At 43.2% G+C, this 19,384-nt stretch overlaps 1 protein-coding gene across 3 annotated transcripts in view; it reads right to left on the reverse strand.

The window, feature by feature from the left end:
* Nucleotides 1–19,384, reverse strand: part of RAPGEF4 (Rap guanine nucleotide exchange factor 4) — a 318,295-nt gene that overhangs the window by 244,612 nt on the left and 54,299 nt on the right. For 2 of the 3 annotated variants that reach the window (XM_061135069.1, XM_061135068.1), the window contains exon 3: nucleotides 16,699–16,787. In XM_061135069.1, coding sequence (XP_060991052.1) covers nucleotides 16,699–16,787 — 89 coding nt within the window. Of the gene's footprint in view, nucleotides 1–15,015; nucleotides 15,061–16,698; nucleotides 16,788–19,384 lie in introns of all 3 variants that reach the window. The other variant, XM_061135067.1, reaches the window with a different exon arrangement.

Here is a 19,384-nt window from a genome sequence, read left to right on the forward strand (position 1 = left end):
GATCCTCTGATTTCTATCACCATAAAGGAATTCTGCCAGTTTTAGATTTTATGTAAAAGGAATCAGACAACATGCCCTCTTTAGCATCTGGCTTCTTTTGCTCAACATAATGTCTATAAGATTCTTTCATGTTGTTGTGTGGATCAGCTGTTTTTTCCTTGCCCTGTGGACCAGTGCGTGGATATTCTCCTCCTGGTGGACATTTGGGTTATTTCTGGTTTGGGCATATTATGAATAAAGCTGCTGCCAATCTTGTACATGTCGTTTTTGTGTGCGTGGTTATCTTTCTATATGACTACTATCTCTGGGTGTCCCAGATGGCACTGGTAGTAAAGAATCTGCCTGCTAATACTGGAGGCACAAGAGACGTAGGTTCGATCCTTGGGTTGGAAAGATCCCCTGGGGTAGGAAATGGCTCCCCACTCCAGTATTCTTGCCTGGAAAATTTTATGGGCAGAGGAACCTGGCGGGCTACAGTCCATGGTTTTGCAAAGAGTCAGACATGACAGAGCGACTGAGCACTACTATATCTAAGAAAATGTGGGAAATTTTTTGAAGATGAACTTGCTTTTTTCCCCAAGTGAGAGAGTTCAATTATGATATTTAAATAAAAATCCAGAATAGGAATACTGTTATATCAGTCTGTCTTAAAAAGATGAGGAAAATGAAGGTGACCATGGTTGGTTCATGAGGCCCTAGTACACAGATAGCAAATAATGCACAGCCAGATTCTAGTTGTGACTCTCTGACTACAGATTCCAAGCTTTTTGTATTATGCTGCCTCCCGCAGTCACAACAGAGTAAAAACAGCATCCAATGAGGTACAGTGCGGGAAGCTTATAAAATGTTCCGAATCAATGATTTAAAAGTTTAAGGTGTGCTAAACAAGTAACTTCCTCTCTGCATGCACCATATGTGATAATACTTGGGTTTAATCCTGACTAGTCTCAAGCAATGCAAACCCTTGAAATCACCTGGCTATTCATTTTGCAAGGAATTATCAACTAAGGTACATATATATAGGCAATCCTGAGCTAGAAAGCAGTTTTCCTTTCATGCATCTGATACATGATAACAGGCAAATGTTATTAAGATCAAGTTAGTGACTTTATAATCACATTAGTAGGACAAATGCCTCTATGAATCCAGTTCCTTGAACCATAGCAAATTGCTTCTGCACAGATATTACCATATAAAATTGTGTTCAGGAAAATATAATCAATAATACCTCAGAAGAGAATGAGAGATCAAGGGGAAACATAAAAATGGCCTGCTAATAAATTTTCCAGAAAGGCAGCCACAAACAAACTCAGTCAGAAAAATATCCCCAAGACTGAAACATTAATACCCAGCAAGTCAAATACTTCTGAGAAATTTTCAAATTCTAGCAAAAACACAAGATGGATTATGATAAATCACAGACTTTCACAAATTCTCTAGATTATCAGCTTTGCTCAAAGATGCCACTAGCCTACTTCATTTTTAAAAAATCATCTGTATCTTTCAGAAAGGACTCTTTTAGCCTAGTTCGTACTCTTCAGTGTAAATATCTATTTTCAAACCTGTCAGGGATGAACCGTACTTATTACTCCTGTCACTATCCATGTAGCTTAATTATTTACGATTATCTACAAAGTATAATGCAAAAGAACTATGAAGATCTGTTATTTGTGGGCTAGCTATAGATTTTTACAGACTAAGTTGTTTCCTCCATGTCTCACCTCCTATCCCTGAGACATGTCATCGTGTGTCACCAAAACATATGCAAAGACACAGGCTTTGAAAGTCCAACTGTGAAAATCAGTCATGTGAGTCCATCTTCTTGCTAGCCAGCAGCTCTTGTAAGAAAGACAAAAGACTGAGAGTGTTCTTGGACTTCCCCAGAGAGTTTAACATGACCCCTGCCTCCTCCTAAACGTAACAACGTTTAGTCACGTTAGTGTTGCCAAGTGCCCTCCTCAGCAAAGCCTTGTGCGTCAGGAGGCTGCACAGAGGGGCACTGGCCCCTGTCATTCCATCCAGCACCTTTGCTCATTCCCAGTATCCCAGGCTCTCCCACCTGGGCTGAGTGTGGGAGCCCACCTGCCTTCATCTCCTCCTTCATACTCCGTCCTCTCAAATGTAAGGACAGGGAGTCACACATACAAGATACGGTCTTGAAAGTAGGACTGTAAAACCTCACCTGAAACAAGTGCGACTTGCAAATTCAAACTTGACTCTCAGCAGACTAAGTATGTGCAGGACAAATTTACTTAGAAATGTGAATGGACTGGGGAAGTGTGGATTGGGCACTGGGATACCCGGGCACAGGCAAGAAGTCCTCAGAGGAACATTTTCACCCTAAAGATGCATCACTGTCTCTGCAGTCCCTGAGGGTCAGGCCTTGTTTACATCTGAATTCCAGGCAGGGACCTGCATGTGTTTAGAAAATAATTATCAAATAAAGACATGGACATTCCAATGTTCTCTTATTCTGATGTTCTCAATGCAGCAGAACTGACATGCATTGCTCAGTATGTACCCTCAAAGGCAGGATAGATGAGAGCCATGTGAATGTGAGTCAGTGAGGCAAACACACTCTTACTTTGGTCCACACTGCTAGCTCACCAGATCCCTGGAGGTCAGAGTTCCAAGCCTGAAACTCTGTAGAGAAGCTAAACGCACGCCTTTGCCTGCGGCTGCAAGTGTCCAGATGTAATGCTACCATTCCTTTAAACTCACACATCCTTTAGAGATCTGTTCATGTCTCTCTACTTATTAAATAGGGACTGTTCAGACTTTTATTTTCTGCTTATTTGCATATTAATGTTCAGAAAGGTTACTGAAAGGAAATATTTACAGTGACAGAGACTGAAGAAAGCAATCAGCACAAACTGTGAACCATCAGTGAAGAAATGTCTCGTTTTATATTGAGATGGCAATTTATTTTGAGGATTTTCCAACGTGAAATGAAGATTTAAAAACTGGAGTGTTTTCAAGGATGAAGGTGGGTTTAGCAGATGCTGCTGGAGTCCTGCCAGACCCTCCCCACCCATTTCTCCCACCCTAGCCCTACCCTCAGAAGAAATCATAGGTTTCTGGACAGTTCCCTCACATACTTGCAGTTTCCCTTTTCATCTGCATTGCTCTGCTTAAGGGCAGAGTGCTAGACAGTTAAAGCTTGTCAAGTGCCTCTTCCAAAGAGGCATGACAGTAGGAAGATAAATACCCCGGCTTCTACCCGACACAATTTGTTAGAGTGTTCCTGGAAGGAGTGAGCCCAGCTGCCCACAGCTGAACTCCTCATCTACACATTTTTATTGGCATTCCTCATTCCTTGTCTCAATTCCCCTACTTCCTTACAACACTTCCTGGGGTGTCCTCCATAAAAACCACTGCAGCCAAATCCTTGTCTCCAGATTGGCTTCTGGATAAACATGAGATTGGATTAGCTAAACCAATCTTGAGCTGTGAGTCCCAAGTTACACTGAGACCTCTGGAGAGGTACTGGGCCAAACCTGCATCCCTAAAGAGATTCTGTAAGAGCAGCAGAGGCCAGCTTATCACTGACTACTTTGCATCAGACATACCCGAAGAGCAATATCCCTTGGGCATCACCTGGGAAGACCTCATTGTGTTTCCCATAGAGGATACAGGGTCTCAGAGCCCAATCCTACTATGTAACTAGTGGTGATGGGCTCTCAGAAAAAGAATCAACTGTGGCATGATACTTGATTTCTTCCTCTGATCTGACCTAGCTCTGTCTCATCTATCAGTCCACTTGATCAGACCTTCTCCTACCTTCTAAACACTTAATGACCCACTCATCCTAATCTCCTATGCGTCCTGTGTGCGTGTGGGTCTCCACGCGTGTGGGTGGAACACTATGCACCATGCACTGTGCCAGGCGTCTTGACTAGGATGTCTCATTAATTCTTCACAACAGTTAAAGGAGATAATTTAAGTGCTCTGCACCATGCCTGATTCAAAAGAAATGCTTAATAAAGCTATTCTTACTGATGATAGTATTAAATACTTCACAATACTGTAAAGCAATCAATCAATTAAAAATAAAAAAAAAAAAGAATCCCTTTCCAAGGCTCAGTAGGAAAATTGATTAATTTTGATTAAGTATTAATTTAAGCCATACAGGTTCTTTTTTCAACCAGCCAATTGATAGATTTATTGACTACCTAATCATTCCAAATCACCAGGAAAATACAAAACATTTGGCATTGCTCCCCCTCTCACCTTCTATCCCAGTACTGGGGCTCACTTGACCGTCTCATAGAGGATGCAGCCCGTTCAGCTCTTCTCTCCCTCATCAGGGGAAACGGAGGTGATCGAAGCCAGAAATTGAGAAGCGTGTCTGCATTACTGCTTTTCCCACTCTGATCACGTGCCCATTCTAACGGAGTTCCTATTTCAGCTGGAGTAATTGGGTTTCTGTCTTTCTGCATCTGTCCTGACAGCCTACTTGGTATCCTAAATCTTCTCAAAGTGGCAGACTGCCTTGTTCCGACAGCCTTTCCTGGCATCCTTCCGACACCCGGCCTGTTCATTAGCCTGCCTGGCCACCCACCTCCATCCCAGAGCCTGTTTCCTGCCTCCCTGTCCAGCACCCAGCCCTATCCATCACGTTGCTGCTGCTGCTAAGTCGCTTCAGTCGTGTCGACTCTGTGCGGCCCCACAGACGGCAGCCCACCAGGCTCCCCCGTCCCTGGGATTCTCCAGGCAAGAACACTGGAGTGGGTTGCCATTTCCTTCTCCAGTGCATGAAAGTGAAAAGTGAAAGTGAAGTTGCTCGGTCGTGTCTGACTCTTAACGACCCCATGGACTGCAGCCCACCAGGCTCCTCCGTCCATGGGATTTTCCAGGCAAGAGTGCTGGAGTGGGTTGCCATTGCCTTCTCCGATCCATCACGTTAGGCCTGCCTCCATCCTTCACCATGCTGACCCGGGGGCTGTGCTGCTTCAATCGCGGGCTTCCTACCTCCTGACCAGCACTGCCCGCACACGCCTCTAGATGGCGCCCACCGTCATCTAGAAGAGGAGGTTCTACCCACTCCTGCCCAGCAAGACACCAACTGAAGTCACCAACAGTGTCTTGGACTGGTATGTGCTTCAGCGGGAGAAGGAAATCGCAATCCACTCCAGTATTCTTGCCAAGAGAATCCCGTGGACAGAGGAGCCTGGTGGGCTGCTGTCCATAGGGTCGCACAGAGTCAGACACGACTGAAGCGACTTAGAATGTAAGCAAGCATTGGAGAAGTAAACGGCAACCCACTCCAGTGTTCTTGCCTGGAGAATCCCAGGGACGGGGGAGCCTGGTGGGCTGCCGTCTATGGGGTCACACGGAGTTGGACACGACTGAAGAGACTTAGCAGCAGCAGCAGCATGTGTTTTAGCAGAATAGGTGGGGTCTGGTTATCTTCACTCATAAAAGTTGGTGTTAGGTGAGTTACCAAAGATGTCAACAATCTGGCCCGGGTGGAAGGCAGGGAGCATCAGGCACAGGAAGGATTGGTTGGGGTGAGGGGAGGAATCCCTTGGAGGCAGCAGAAGGAGAAGATGGTGCACCTTGCAGATCTAGATTCAAAACTCACTTTGGCCAGTTACTAGTCCCCGGCTTTGAGCAGAATGCTCCCAGGAGCCTCAGTATTCTCATTTGCGAAATGGTGCAATCTTTTTCATAAGATTAGTAGTAGAATTCAATATACATAATAGATAATTCTACATGGTTCATGGCACACAGGTGCTCTACACACACACACACACACAAAACGGAAAATATTATTTCTGACTTAACCTATACATGTATATATGTATGGCTATCTACATTTCTAAAAAGCAAGTTATGTTTTTCTACTACTGAAGTAACAGAGAATCTCTTATTCATTTTGTGTTAATCTCCAATTAATGATGGCTTTTTCAGCGCTTAAATTCCAAGTTTCTCTGTCCCCCAGTCTGGATGTCAAGTGGTTTGAATGATCTGCAAAACACTTCAGCTCTCTGGGGGAGCATGTATTCAAAGGAACCCTTCTGACAAATCCTGCTGTAAATCAGAGAATCCTTTTGTATTGCAACTAATCACCCCTGTATTTATCTGCTTTGTATGTCTGGACGATGGTATATTGGGTTTTCTTAAAGTAGGCATTCTCATATGAGGCATTTTGTTTCTTTCATTATAAACAGCTACAGTATGAACACAGGAATGGTGTTAAGAAACACCATGGTTATGTCACTGGAATTCAAGCTAATACACATGGACCTTGCAAATGATATTTATAAGCAGCCACAGAAATTCAATTTACACAAGTTAGACATTCTGATGATATTTAAAAATAGAAGAATTCTCTGTGGTAGGTACATCGATTTTTGACTATCCTGTAGTTTTAAAGAGTATCAGTTCTTTTATTATGTATGCATTGCATACATGCTCAATTACTCAGTTGTCTGACTCTCTGCAACCCCATGGACTGTAGCTCACCAAGCTCCTCTGTCCATGAAATTTTCCAGGCAAGAATACTGGTGCAGGTTGCCATTCCCTCCTTCAGGGGATCTTACCAATCAGGGCTTGAACCAAGCCTCCTACATCGGCAGGCAAATTCTTTACCACTGAGCCACCTAGGAAGCCCATTTTATTTTGTGTATTTAACCCAATTTCTTATTAATGGCTCAAGAAGAGTTAATTGTCTTACCACATATTTATTGCTTTGGATACTTTTTGGGTTCATGCCAAGGAACAAATTGGTCCTTAAAGTTTGTAGACCCTGAAATAAATTTTTACAAAAATACTTTTACATATTTTAGACCTATAGGCAATACTTGTCATTAAGTTTTGTTGGGCTGGGTTTGTTTCATGAGCTTGAATTTAGTCTTGAATTTAAGGAGCGCTCCAAGTCCTTTTAGAAAATAAAAATTTAATGGAACCTAATCTCTGGATTTGTCAAGACATTAGGGTGTGTGTGCTGTCTAAAGGATTTACTACCAAGCAGGAAGGCAAAATACTTCTAAGACAAACGTGCTTTTCTTCCTGACAAACAGCAAAGACAAGTTCTTCCCTGGAATCAGCATTAGACACAGCTTAACGAGATCAGGCAAGCTGGCTGCAGGAAAGTTCAGTGAGACCGGACCAGTAATAGCATCTGATAACTGAATCAGGGAGCCCAGCCTCGTCTCCGGGGGCAGCCAGTCTGTCTTGCACCATGGCTCTCTCTTGCCTCTGCCTACACCAAGAATTACATGGCAACAAAACTCAACCCAGTACACAGAGGTCCCAGGCCAGATGCTAAACAAACTCTATTCAGGTCCCAACAAAGAGAGTGACCTGAGCATAGACAAATATTAAGATTACAAGCAACCACTGTGGACAAGGCATCTTTCAGGTTTTACTGGCTTGAGACATGGGTTCAGAGAATGTTTCCTAATGATAGTGATGTCTGAAAATAATGGATCAAAATGAGAATGTATCAAGGAATCACACAAAAACAGAAAGAAGGGGAAAGAAACAACATGACAGAAACATGCCTGTCCTCCAAATTTTACTAACATGCAACACTAAAAAACATCTTTAAGACAAAGAGGGTTTAAAAAACATCACAAAACCAAAAAAAAATCCCACATTTTACTTTTGGGGGGGGAGGGGAATCAGTAAGAGATCATTTTCCAAAACTTGCCACAGAACTTTATAGATGGAGGAGAGGACGAATAAAATGATGGCCAAGGCAAAACACAGCCCCATTCTCTGATCCCATGAAATGGCTGAACAACAACTGCTAAACTTCTTGCTATTTCAAATACAATGTGCATTTCCTGCTTTTCCTATTCTAGCACTGCCCTCGTGTGGTAAAATGGCAACATTGCAGCCTACCGCATTGCACTTTAGCAATCACCTTTTCCTTAAAACTAGTAAGAAAAAAATCATGGAACCCCTGCTCTCGGTCAAGCTTCATACTAAGTGCTTTATACACATTAACTTATTTAAGGTAGGAACTAGTATCTCTAATTTATACATACTCTAACTTGCTTGTGGTCACATAGTAATTAAGTGGCTCTGAGAATTTCAAAAGAAGACTGATTTACATGATTGTGCATTGCATTAGGTAAATATTAACATTTTAAATAAACATCTGTTACAGAAATAGATAGGAGTTTTAATGAACTACTAAACCATCCCACCCCCTGTTTTGCAGTATATACTTCTATTTGCTCCGCAGCTATCAGAAATTGTTTCACGTGACTGGCGAAACGTTATACTTTTTTGGTGTAAAGATTAGTTTAACCTCCTTTATGTTTAGAGTTTAAATAGTTACCAAAGCAAGATTAAAATAGTTACCATACCACTTACAAAATCTGCAGAAAAAAGCAGGACCTTGTCTCTCTTCTCTCCATTCACATGAAGTGGATATTGTCTGAGATAATGAGCTTTATAAAATTACTGTTTTAAGCCTAATATTTGTTTATAACCTGTTCTAATGCTCACTTCTAACCTGAAATCTACCTAAATATTAATGAGGAAAAGTCCACCCACAGTATTATTCGTTCTAATAGGAATGTAAATCTCTGGCTTTTAGCGCGTTAAGTTAAATAGGACAGGCAGGCGGTTGAGCACAAGAGTTCAGCTGTGGATATCCGAAGGCGCCCAGGTCCTGCTTAGACTTAGGTAGAGACCAGGAGCAGGGGCAGGTCTTGCTGGGAACTGAAGGACTCATCCTCGACAGAATCTGTGATGCCGAGTAGAAATCTACATGGGCACATGAGCCAAATTGGGACACTCTGGTCTGGGATGGGGAAGTGGTCTGCGGGCAGGGCCCCTTGCTGGGCATTCTCAGTTTCCTGGGGTAAGACAGAGTGAGCAGGCAGGAGAATGTCTGCGAAGCTGGGAGAGATGCCTCTGACAACCACTCAGGGACACAGGGCAGAAGTACTTCTGAGGTCGGTTTTGTTTTATGGAGCAGTGGAGTCAGTATAATTGATATCAATTGATATAGTTGATAGGAAGGCATTTCCAAGGATGGTAGACTCTAAAAATTTCACCATAGTTATAGGAAGAGGATAATCCATGTATTTCCCAAAGTTCTTACCCGCACACAGCTTCAAGGCTGTAACACAAGAAATGAAAGCACCATGAGACCTCAGGGAGGGTCTCAAGGAGGTAGGGCCGCATCCCTCTCTGTATCCAGGGCTTTGGTTTCTCCCCTCCAGTCCACGCTTGAGGTCTTGGACTGGGAGAAGGCAAGGAAGCAGAATAGAGCACTGGCCTTACCGCATGAGAGCAGAGAAGCTGGTTCCAACCAATTCTCGGCAGGATTCTGTACTCTCATCTGCCAGTTCCCAGCTAGGAGCGGACCCACAGGGTGAGGCTGCGGTCAGTAGACAAGGTCCTGCCTCCCCAGCTGGCAGAGAGTGTTTCTAAACTGACTGGCAAGGGTTTTGCTGGGCTGACCCCAAGCAAAACTGGGAGGCGAGCTCAGTAGCTTTTTCCCTCCACCCTCCCCTGCAAGGAATGGGCCTGAAGTTTACCTTACTACTCACCGAACGTTTGTGTTTTCATCGTTCTCCCAAATGAGGAATCAGTGGCTTTCTTTGTTATAACGCTGGCCATCAGTGTGATCCAAGGGGGTGGAGAAAGATCCACCAGCCTGTGACCACCTCGCATCTTGGCAGCATCCAGGAGCATGCGCCCTTTGTAATGCAGCCCCTCCCCTACGCTCAGGTAGCTGGACGCACCGCACGTGTGATTAATGTTAAGTGAGGGACCAGCAGAGCACTGGATTGGGCAAGGAAGTCAGGTGATTTCCAGCGCTATGGGTTACTACTGTGTCAACCTGGGTGGGCAACTCACTCACCTGTGTCTTAGCAAGATGCAGCACAGCTGGGCCAACCTAACAGGGCAGCTCAAATGAAAGAGGGCAAATGAAACGCTTTGCAAAGGATGAGATTTAATACTACTCTGCTCGGAGGGTATCGCCAATGATAAAGAAGTATGACCCTCCACGTGGGGTCCAAAAAATTCAAGGAGGATCTGTCAAACCAATCATACGAAGAGCGAGAAGTATATTTTCTTACCCTAGGGAGCAGAAGAGTTTAATATAAAGGGTGATGGGAAGGGAGAAAAAGTAATATATTGAGACAGGAAGGAAGGTAATATGAATTTATGAGCCAAAGATAATATATTTCTGCTCTGTGTGTTCTTGAAAGTTAAATCTTCGTATCACGTAGAAGAAAAAAGTGTGATTTTTTTCAGAAAAATTCAATCAGTGATACCTAATAAATGTATAATATAAAAATACTGTACCAGAATCTGTGAAGGGTTTTCTTCCTTCTGTGTTTCTTATTTCAATCAGTGGCATCACCACCCACCTCTTCATCCAAGTCAGGCTCCTCCCTTTCTCTCAATCCCACCCCCCCATCCCATCAACACCAATTATATCCATTTTACTTCTACTTTGTATATACCACACCTAAATCTCCCTCCCTGGTCACCCCTACTTCTCAATCCCACCTTCCAACTTAGAAACCCTTTAAAGGGATGGGCTGTAAAGAAAGCTGAGTGCCAAAGAATTGATGCTTTTGAACTGTGGTGTTGGAGAAGACTCTCGAGAGTTCCTTGGACTGCAAGGAGATCCAACCAGTCCATCCTAAAGGAGATCAGTCCTGGGTGTTCATTGGAAGGACTGATGCTGAAGCTGAAACTCCAATACTTTGGTCACCTCATGTGAAGAGTTGACTTATTGGAAAAGACCCTGATGCTGGGAGGGATTGGGGGCAGGAGGAGAAGGGGATGACAGAGGATGAGATGGTTGGATGGCATCACCGACTCGATGGGCATGAGTTTGGGTAAACTCCGGGAGTTGGTGATGGACAGGGAGGCCTGGCGTGCTGCGATTCATGGGGTCGCAAAGAGTCGGACACGACTGAGCAACTGAACTGAACTGAAATGATGCTCATTTCACTGTTTGTCTTCAGGTCTAAAGCAGGTGTTTCCCAACAGTAGGCCTTGGTGGAGGGGGGGGGGGGGTGCGGGGCGGTGGGGGAGTGCAAACACTCGAAAGGAGGGGCTTGGAGGTGAGGCATGGAGCTCTGAGCTGGAATCCGAAATGCAGGACAGTGGCTGCATGATCTTCAGGGGAAAAGCTGCTCCTCCCACATCATTCCTAAATGGCTCAGCCCTCACTCCATCCCTTCCCTCTCACATGCTCTGGATGGCACCTGCACAAGCACTGTGGTCAAGAACTTGAATCCTAGAATCACAACAACCTAATGGGAGAAAAGCTATGACAAACCTAAACAGCATATTAAAAAGGAGAAACATTACTTTGCCGACAAAGGTCAATATAGTCAAAGCTATGGTTTTTCCAGTAGTCATGAGAGTTGGATTATAAAGAAAACTGAGCGCTGAAGAACTGATGCTTTTGAACTGTGGTTTGTAGAAGACTCTTGAGAGTCCCTTAGACTTCAAGGAGATCCAACCAGTCAATCCTAAAGGAAATCAGTCCTGAATATTTATTGAAAGGACTGATGCTGAAGCTAAAATTCCAATACTTTGGCCAGCTGATGCAAAGAACGGACTCATTGGAAAAGACTCTGATGCTGGGAAAAATTGATGGCAGGAGGAGAAGGGGACGACAGAGGATGAGATGGTTGGATGGCATCACCGACTCGATGGACATGAGTTTGAGCAAGCTCTGGGAGTTGGGTGATGAATAGGGAAGCCTGGCGTGCTACAGTCCATGGGGTCGCAGAGTTAGACACAATTGAGCGACTGAACTAAAATGAATGACTGTGTGCCCTGGGGCAAGTTATTGAGCATGTGTGAAATGAGACTAATCATAGCACTGAATGGGGGAGGGCGACATAGGGAGTAGCCAGGGAAATAAAGCTTGTAAAGTGCTTTGCATAAAGCCGCCCCTAGTGGGCGCTCTGCAACCATTAGCCATTCGGGCCCTCATCTCACCATTCGGGCTCAGCTAAAACCCCACTGAGGAGCCGAAACTCAAGAGGTAAGTTTGGAAGTTTATCTCCACCATCTCCTCTGACTCCTGACTCTCAGATGAGAAGATAGGGCAGAGCGAGACTTGAGGAAAGTAAGTGGAGGGCAGGCTAGCAAGAAACGCCACTCTACCCACTTTTAAAAGATTTGAGTCTTTGCTGTTACCTCACTGCTCTTTCCTTAATCCTTGGTCTCTTTAAACTTTTCTTCTTTTTCTTTTTCGGCCCCCGCCCACCTTTTATTTGTGAGCAAGAAGAACATGAAATTGGGAGTGTGTCTGACAGAAATTCAAATCTGAATTTAGCCATGTACATTTGTGTGGCCTTGGGAATGTTATACCTAAGGTCACTGAGCCTTGTTTTCAAGCCCCTGTAAAGCGGGACATAAAAGATGAAGTCAGTGAACACCCAGGGGACCCCAGCACAGTGTGACACATGAAGGCAATGGGCAGTGCTGCTACTGGTCTCCGGGGCTTCCAGGGCTTTTCTGGCTTCTCCTCCCATGGCCCATTGCCCCAAACCATTTTGCCCCCCACGATAGGGGCATATGATAATTAATTTTATGTGTCAACTTAGCTAGACTACAGTGACCAGTTGTTTAGTCAAATAGCCTAGATTCTGAGGTAAAAGTATTTTTTAGGTGTGATTAACATGTACAAGCAGCACTTTAAAACAGATTACCCTCCATAACATGGGTGGGCCTCACCCAATCACTTGAAGGTCTTAAAAGCCAATGTCTCGCTTGAGGTTTCCCAAAGATGGAATTCTGCTTCCAGAATGAAGCACAGAAATTCTATCTGAATACCCAACTTTAAGATTAAAGTCTGTAAAGTCTGCATCATCTGCTTTCACCTGAATTTCAGCCTGCCAGCTTGCCCTGAGGATTTCAAACTTGGCAGTGCACACAGTCATGTAAGCCAATTTCCTAAAGGAAATGTCTACTATCTATATATCTCTCTATCACCTGTTGATACTGGTTATCTGGAGAACCCTGACTTATACAGGGTACCACTCTGATGGGCTAACCCACTGCCTTGATTTGGCTACATCACTACTGGGAAGAGACCCAGAGTCCATTACAAGGCCAGAGCAGATAGCAGTGACCTTTTTGTTTCTCTCTTTTGAGTAACTTGCCATGAGAGAAGTTTCAGCCATCTCACTCATTCTCCTTAGCTCCTTCCTCTTGTGTGGTTGGAATTCTATCTTGTCCATCAGAGTTGGCTGGAAGGCTGGGTCCTCTGTCTATTTCTCTGGAGGGTTGGAGGCTGTAGAGGTCAATGTGTCTTCTCTTCCTTATTTCTTAGGGACTCTACAAATCAATTCAGAAAACTCTGGCTGGTACTGTGGTTGGATTCTGTGAAGTACACAGAAGAAGAAGCAATAAGCCAGCTTTGGTATAAAGCGAATATGAGAAGACTAAGCCCAGATTCATGCCAAATAGAAGAGAAAAGGTGGAACCAGTGACAGATTTTATTTTCTTGGGCTCCAAAATCACTGCTGACAGTGATAGAAGCCACAAAATTAAAAGACTATTGCTCCTTAGAAGAAAATCTATGACAAACCTTAGACAGCATATTAAAAAGCAAAGACATCACTTTGCTGACAAAGGTTTGTGTAGTCAAAGCTATGGTTTTTTTCAGTAGTCATGTACAGATGTGAGAGCTAGACCATAAAGAAGGCTGAATGCCAAAGAACCGATGCTACAGAATTGTGGTGCTGGAGAAGATTCTTAAGATTCCCTTGGACTACAGATCAAACAGATCAAACCAGTCAGTCCTATAGGAAATCAACCCTGAATATTCATTGGAAGGACTGATGCTGAAGCTGAAGCTCCAATACTTTGCCCACCTGATGCAAAGAGCTGACTCACTGGAAAAGACCCTGATGCTGGGAAAAATTGAAGGCAAAAAGAGAAGGGGGCGACAGAGGATGAAATAATTAGATAGCATCACCAACTCAATGGATGTGAGTTCGAGCGAACTCTGGGAGATAATGAAGAACAAGGAAGCCTGGTGTGCTGCAGTCCATGGGTTCACAAAGAGTCAGACAAAACTTAGTGACTGAACAACAACAAAGCCCAACTTAGGAAAGTTCTCTTCATTGGGGTTGAGGTCAAAGCCATAGCTAGAATCTAAAGTTAAAGTTTACTAAAAATTTTTTTAAATCCACAGCTGTTGCTCAGCTATTCTTGGCAAGCACCCCATGCTGAGAGATAACTGGTCAAGGGCAATACTCCAGCAGCCCCTGGCCAAATACTGTTTTAATACCATCAAAATCTCATGCCAGCCTTTAACATCTGAGGTGTCAGCACATCACTGCTGATGGTATTTATCATCCCTTAGGAACATCTCCTCTGCCTTTTCCAATTCTTCTTTCCTCATCTCTCTTCCCTGCTTTTCTTCCCTTTTCACCTTTCTCCTTCCTAATTTTCATGTTCCTTCCTTTTCCTCTTTCCTCACCTTTCTTTATTCAGCTTTTCTGCATCACCATCATTACTCATTAAGAACCATACAGAGGCAGAAGGAAGATCATCCTTTTCTAGGCCCTGTCCCCTCCGCACATCCATGCAAGTAAGAGCAGGTGAAGGTTAGCATCAGAAGCAACTCTGAGCAAAAAGGTCTGGAGGGGACCCACCTGGACAGCAGCCGGCAGACAGAAGGTATGCAGAGATACAGGGCATGAGAAGATCTGAAAGGATGAGAAACAGCCAAGAGACAGGGAATTGCTTCATCATATTTCTTCTGAGTCAAACAGTACAGAGTGCTGGCTAAGAGCATGTGTTCAAGTGCCTAACTGCTTATTCACCTTGGTTCCCCTAATTCCTAGATATGTTAGTTGAAACGAGTTAGTTCACCACTCAAGGACTTGGTTTCCTCATCTGTAAAATGAAACAGTAATGTGACCCACCTCACAGGCTTAACGGAGCAAGTAAATACAGTTAAGTGCTTAGAACACTGCCCAGCACGTAACAAATATCCAAGAACTGCTAGCTGTTCCCAGTCCCACTGGAAAACGGAGGCAACTTGTAAGAATCAAAACTCACCTCTCCCTTTGGGCTGCTCTGAAATTCAAGAGGGAACCGGCGGCCCTGCAAGAGAGGGCAGGAGGACAGTACCATCGAGGCTGGCAGGCACAGATTCCAGGCAGTTCCTCATGGAACTTTTGATGCACTGATGCACTGAAAAGGTATACTATCAGGGAAGGAGGACTTGGGTACTGGCCTGAGACCCTAACCCCCCATAACAATGGGTAGAACACAGGCCACTATACGCCAAACTCCAAATGTCCACTAACCAACAATCCACTCGTTAGATGGTAACTGCCCACAACTCCAATATACACACAAATTCCTACAAAGTTAAACCTCAAATGGAGTATGTCATAGGTGTTTCTCACAGTTGAAATGTGCCACATGTGGAAAAGGCTTAGAAGCACCATCTTAAACGTGGTATTTGGCTGGAGATTATTTGTCCCTTTAATTCCTTGACCTTTCTTGATATTTCTTTCCAATTTTGTAGTTAGCCAGTTCTCTCCCTTCAGTTTTTATCTGAATCCTGATATATGTGAATATAAGACTCAGAACATTTTCATACTGAAGCTGGACGGCAGCCTCTAGAAGGGAGTCCTTTTGAGACAAGAGGTTCTTGGCTCTACACAGGAAGGTTCTGTCCATGCAGGCCATGTGGAATAATGATGGAGAAAGGGTCACTGCAGATGTGAAAGGAGAATCTAGGACCCATTCCAAACTCACAAATATGATGGAGGAGGCAGTAAGAATATGAGTGTTATCTACTAGGACGCCATGCTCCTCAGAGGTGACTAATGAAGATAAAGTAAGCCCATGTTTCCTGGCCCTCCACATTGAACGAGATGAGGTGGAGAAATAGTGAGAGGTATTCGGGAGACTGCCTTGACCATGTTTCCCTGCATTGCTGGAGCTCATAAAAGGCTGATAAGAGGGGCTTCCCTGGTGGCTCAGTGGTAAAGAAGCTGCCTGCCAATGAAGTAGACACAAGTTTAATCCCTGATCCGGAAAGATCCCTCACGCCACAGAGCAATGAAGCCCATGCGTCACATATATTGAGCCTGTGCTCTGGAGCCCAGGAACCGCAACTACTGAGGCCGTGTGCCCTAGAGCCCGTGCTCTGCAACAAGAGAAGCCGCTGCAATGAGAAGCCTGCACACCACAGCAAAGAGCAGCCCCCGCTCACCACAACTAGAGAAAAGCCCACGCTGCAATGAAGACCCAGCGCAGCCAAAAATAAATTAAAAAAATTTTTAAAGCTGACAAGGGGGTCACTTCTAGAACAGAGAAAAGTCAGGAAACCAGATTCAGCAGGATCTAAGGAGGAACCTCAGAAGACTTGCTTCTCTTTCCCCTTTGCTCACATTTCACCTCACACAATAGCAGTTTCCCTCTGCTGTGGACTTGTTTGCATTTTTCTAATAGACAGCAGGGCTCCTGGAGGGCAGCCCGTGTGCTTCAGCATTTCGTGTTCCCACACTTGGCATCTTTAAATCATGGAAAACATTCACTATGTATATTTCTTGAGTAACTTAATAAAGGAATTCAACACATACTTATGGAACTCTGTACTATACGGGAAAGATGAAATGGGTTTGAAAATGTAATTTTGATAGCATTCAAGACAGAGGGATAATGTATCATTAAAAATAGCAATAATAAATCTTACTTTAAGAAAATAAAAAGAATATCGTATCTTACCTGGTGACTGCTGGTCTCAGAAACTTTAACATCCAAAGACCCTGCCAGGACAGCATACCAGTTGGTTCCAATATCACCTTGGCGAAACACTGGAAAAGAAACAGGCAGGTAAGTAGGCCAAATATAAGTTGGTTTTACCACGTAATCTGATAATTTTTAACTGACTGTTCTGAGCCTAACTTGGACCTAGATGAGATTCCTCTATCTATTCCCACCAGAACACACCATAATTTTCTTTCCCTCTTCTATCAACAAAGCAATATCCTATTTATTCAACATTCCATGAAGCAGAACTCTATTAAACAGAACTCTTTTATATTTACACAGTAGCAATAAGGGATGATAACCCTAAAGGCTATAAGACCCTTTGAATGTAAGAAGAATTGTCTGGTATTCTCTGTAATTTGTCTTAAATGCACGTCATTGTATTGTGATACTTGGAAAATCATTATTCTAGATGGGGTATGTGTTAAAAAGACTATGTGAGTCAACAAAACCAGATCACCACCCTAACTTCACAAATCTATTTATATTAAAAAACAGCATGTTTTCTAGCATAGAATGTCTCATTTTAAGCTAATCAATGACTGATTAAGAAAAATAAAATCTGTTAAAAAAATTTTTAACTACCATATTGTCATTGTCCATTTGCTAGATTGTTGAATAAATTCACTGCTTTAAGGTATCAGGAGGGAGCCATTCCTTGGAAATGATTTTCATCAGAAATTTCTGAACTCAGTTTTACTTTACTTTTGTATCTCAGAGACAAAACATTTAGCTATTTAGTAAGAATCTTAGTTCCCACGTCCTAGTTAAGACCAATAGTTTGGAAAGTCATTCTGAAACAGTGGTTCAAAAATCTCATGCAAACCCAACTATCCTTTTTAAATATTCTAGCTAAATAACTAGATGGAATGACCTGATATTTTAAAATTCTTTTCACAGAATCCTACCTCAGAAGTCAAGTGGCTCAATGAAAAATCACATGACAACTCAGTGGGATAGTTGAGTTCTGGCAAGGCTAAGGCTCACTGCATAAGAGGAAGCTTCTGGGAGCCATAATTAATGATGACAAGCTGTTCTAAACTCTCTGACTAAAGCATGCTGTGGAAAGGCAAGAACAACAATGGTATCCCACCAGGTGCAATGACAAGCTTAAGATGGGGGATTGATGAGTTTATAGCTGGCCTTGCCAGTAACTCTGCTATTCCTAGCCTTTGTAAGTGACTTATTTTAGAATTAGGGCTTTGCCTTTCATGAACTTTTTGGCCCCCAAAGATATTATTACTTGCCAATCAAATTCACATTACACATCATAGAAGACTCATTTTGAAAACGGCTGTAAGAAATAGAAGACAGTCTTATCTCTTAAAAAATAATGTTCCCACTGAGTAAGAATAAAAAATATTGGTTTGAAAACAATATGTGTGGATGATTTTTTAAACAGAAGTGTGACTCTGCTTTGTTGTGCACATAGGCAAATATCTTGAAGGACACACACAAAATTAAACAGCCATCTCTGGATTTGGGGATTGTAGGTGATATTCGTTTTGTCTGCTAAATTTTCTACAATGATGTTGTGACAAACCCTGTTAGTTCCCCCATTTGAAATCATGCCCTGAACATGGATTATATACAAGTTCCCACCCTCCTCCACAAGGCCAAACACTGAGCATATGAGTTTCTTCCCTAGCTCCACTGGGGTAACCATGATTGGTCTAAATCAATCATGTGGTTCCATAATCTGTGCCAGTGATTGGTTTAATCAGTGGCACATGATGCAATTCTGGCCATTGAAACAATACAGGAAGTCTGCTGGGGGACTTCTGAAAAAGAGAGCAGAAATAGTCCTTCAGCAGGAACAAAAGCCAAAGCCACAAGATGAACAGCAAAAACAATTAAACCAACAAAAATATGAGACAAACCTGAGACCTTAATAACGTCATTGAGCCACTTAATCAACCAGCCCTGAAGCCATCCTACCTCAGGACTGCTTATACGTGGATAACTGATGTTCCCTCCTTATAGGAGTCATAGTTAAGCCAGTTGGATGGGAGTTTTCTGTTACTGCAGTATGAAGCATCACAACAGATGGTAATAGCATTACTTTTTTAATGAGAATATACTTGTATAGTTTTTTAAATGCAGCTGTCACTCTATCATTTTACTCCCCCCACTCCTTAGTCACATCTGGAATAGATGTTATTACCAGTGAGGCTAATTCAAACATTACTATTGTAAACCAGCTGTGCTTTAATTTTTAAAATGACTATTATCAATAGTTGAGAAACTTTTATCTTATTTAACATCCTTTTGCTGTTGCTGTTTAGTCATTAAGTCGTGTCTGACTCTTTATGACCCCATGGACTATAGCACACCAGGCTCCTCTGTCCATGGGGTTCTCCAGGCAAGAATACTGGAGGGGGTTGCCATTTCCTTCTCCAGGGGATCTTTCCAACCCAGGGACTGAACCTGAGACTCCTGTGTCTCCTGCATTGGCAGGTGGATTCTTTACCACTGAGCCACAAGGGAAGCCCATTTAATATCCTATTGGCTCCCATATTTCTTGGGTTACAGAAAATAATTATATATTAGAACTTCGAAGGATCTTGCTGAATATATAAATCCTTCCAGCTCCATCTGAAAAGGAGACTGCCCTGGAAGAACCATTTGCATGCTATGGACA

This window comes from Dama dama, chromosome 33, assembly GCF_033118175.1.
Source record: "Dama dama isolate Ldn47 chromosome 33, ASM3311817v1, whole genome shotgun sequence".
NCBI classification, from domain to species: Eukaryota; Metazoa; Chordata; class Mammalia; order Artiodactyla; family Cervidae; genus Dama; species Dama dama.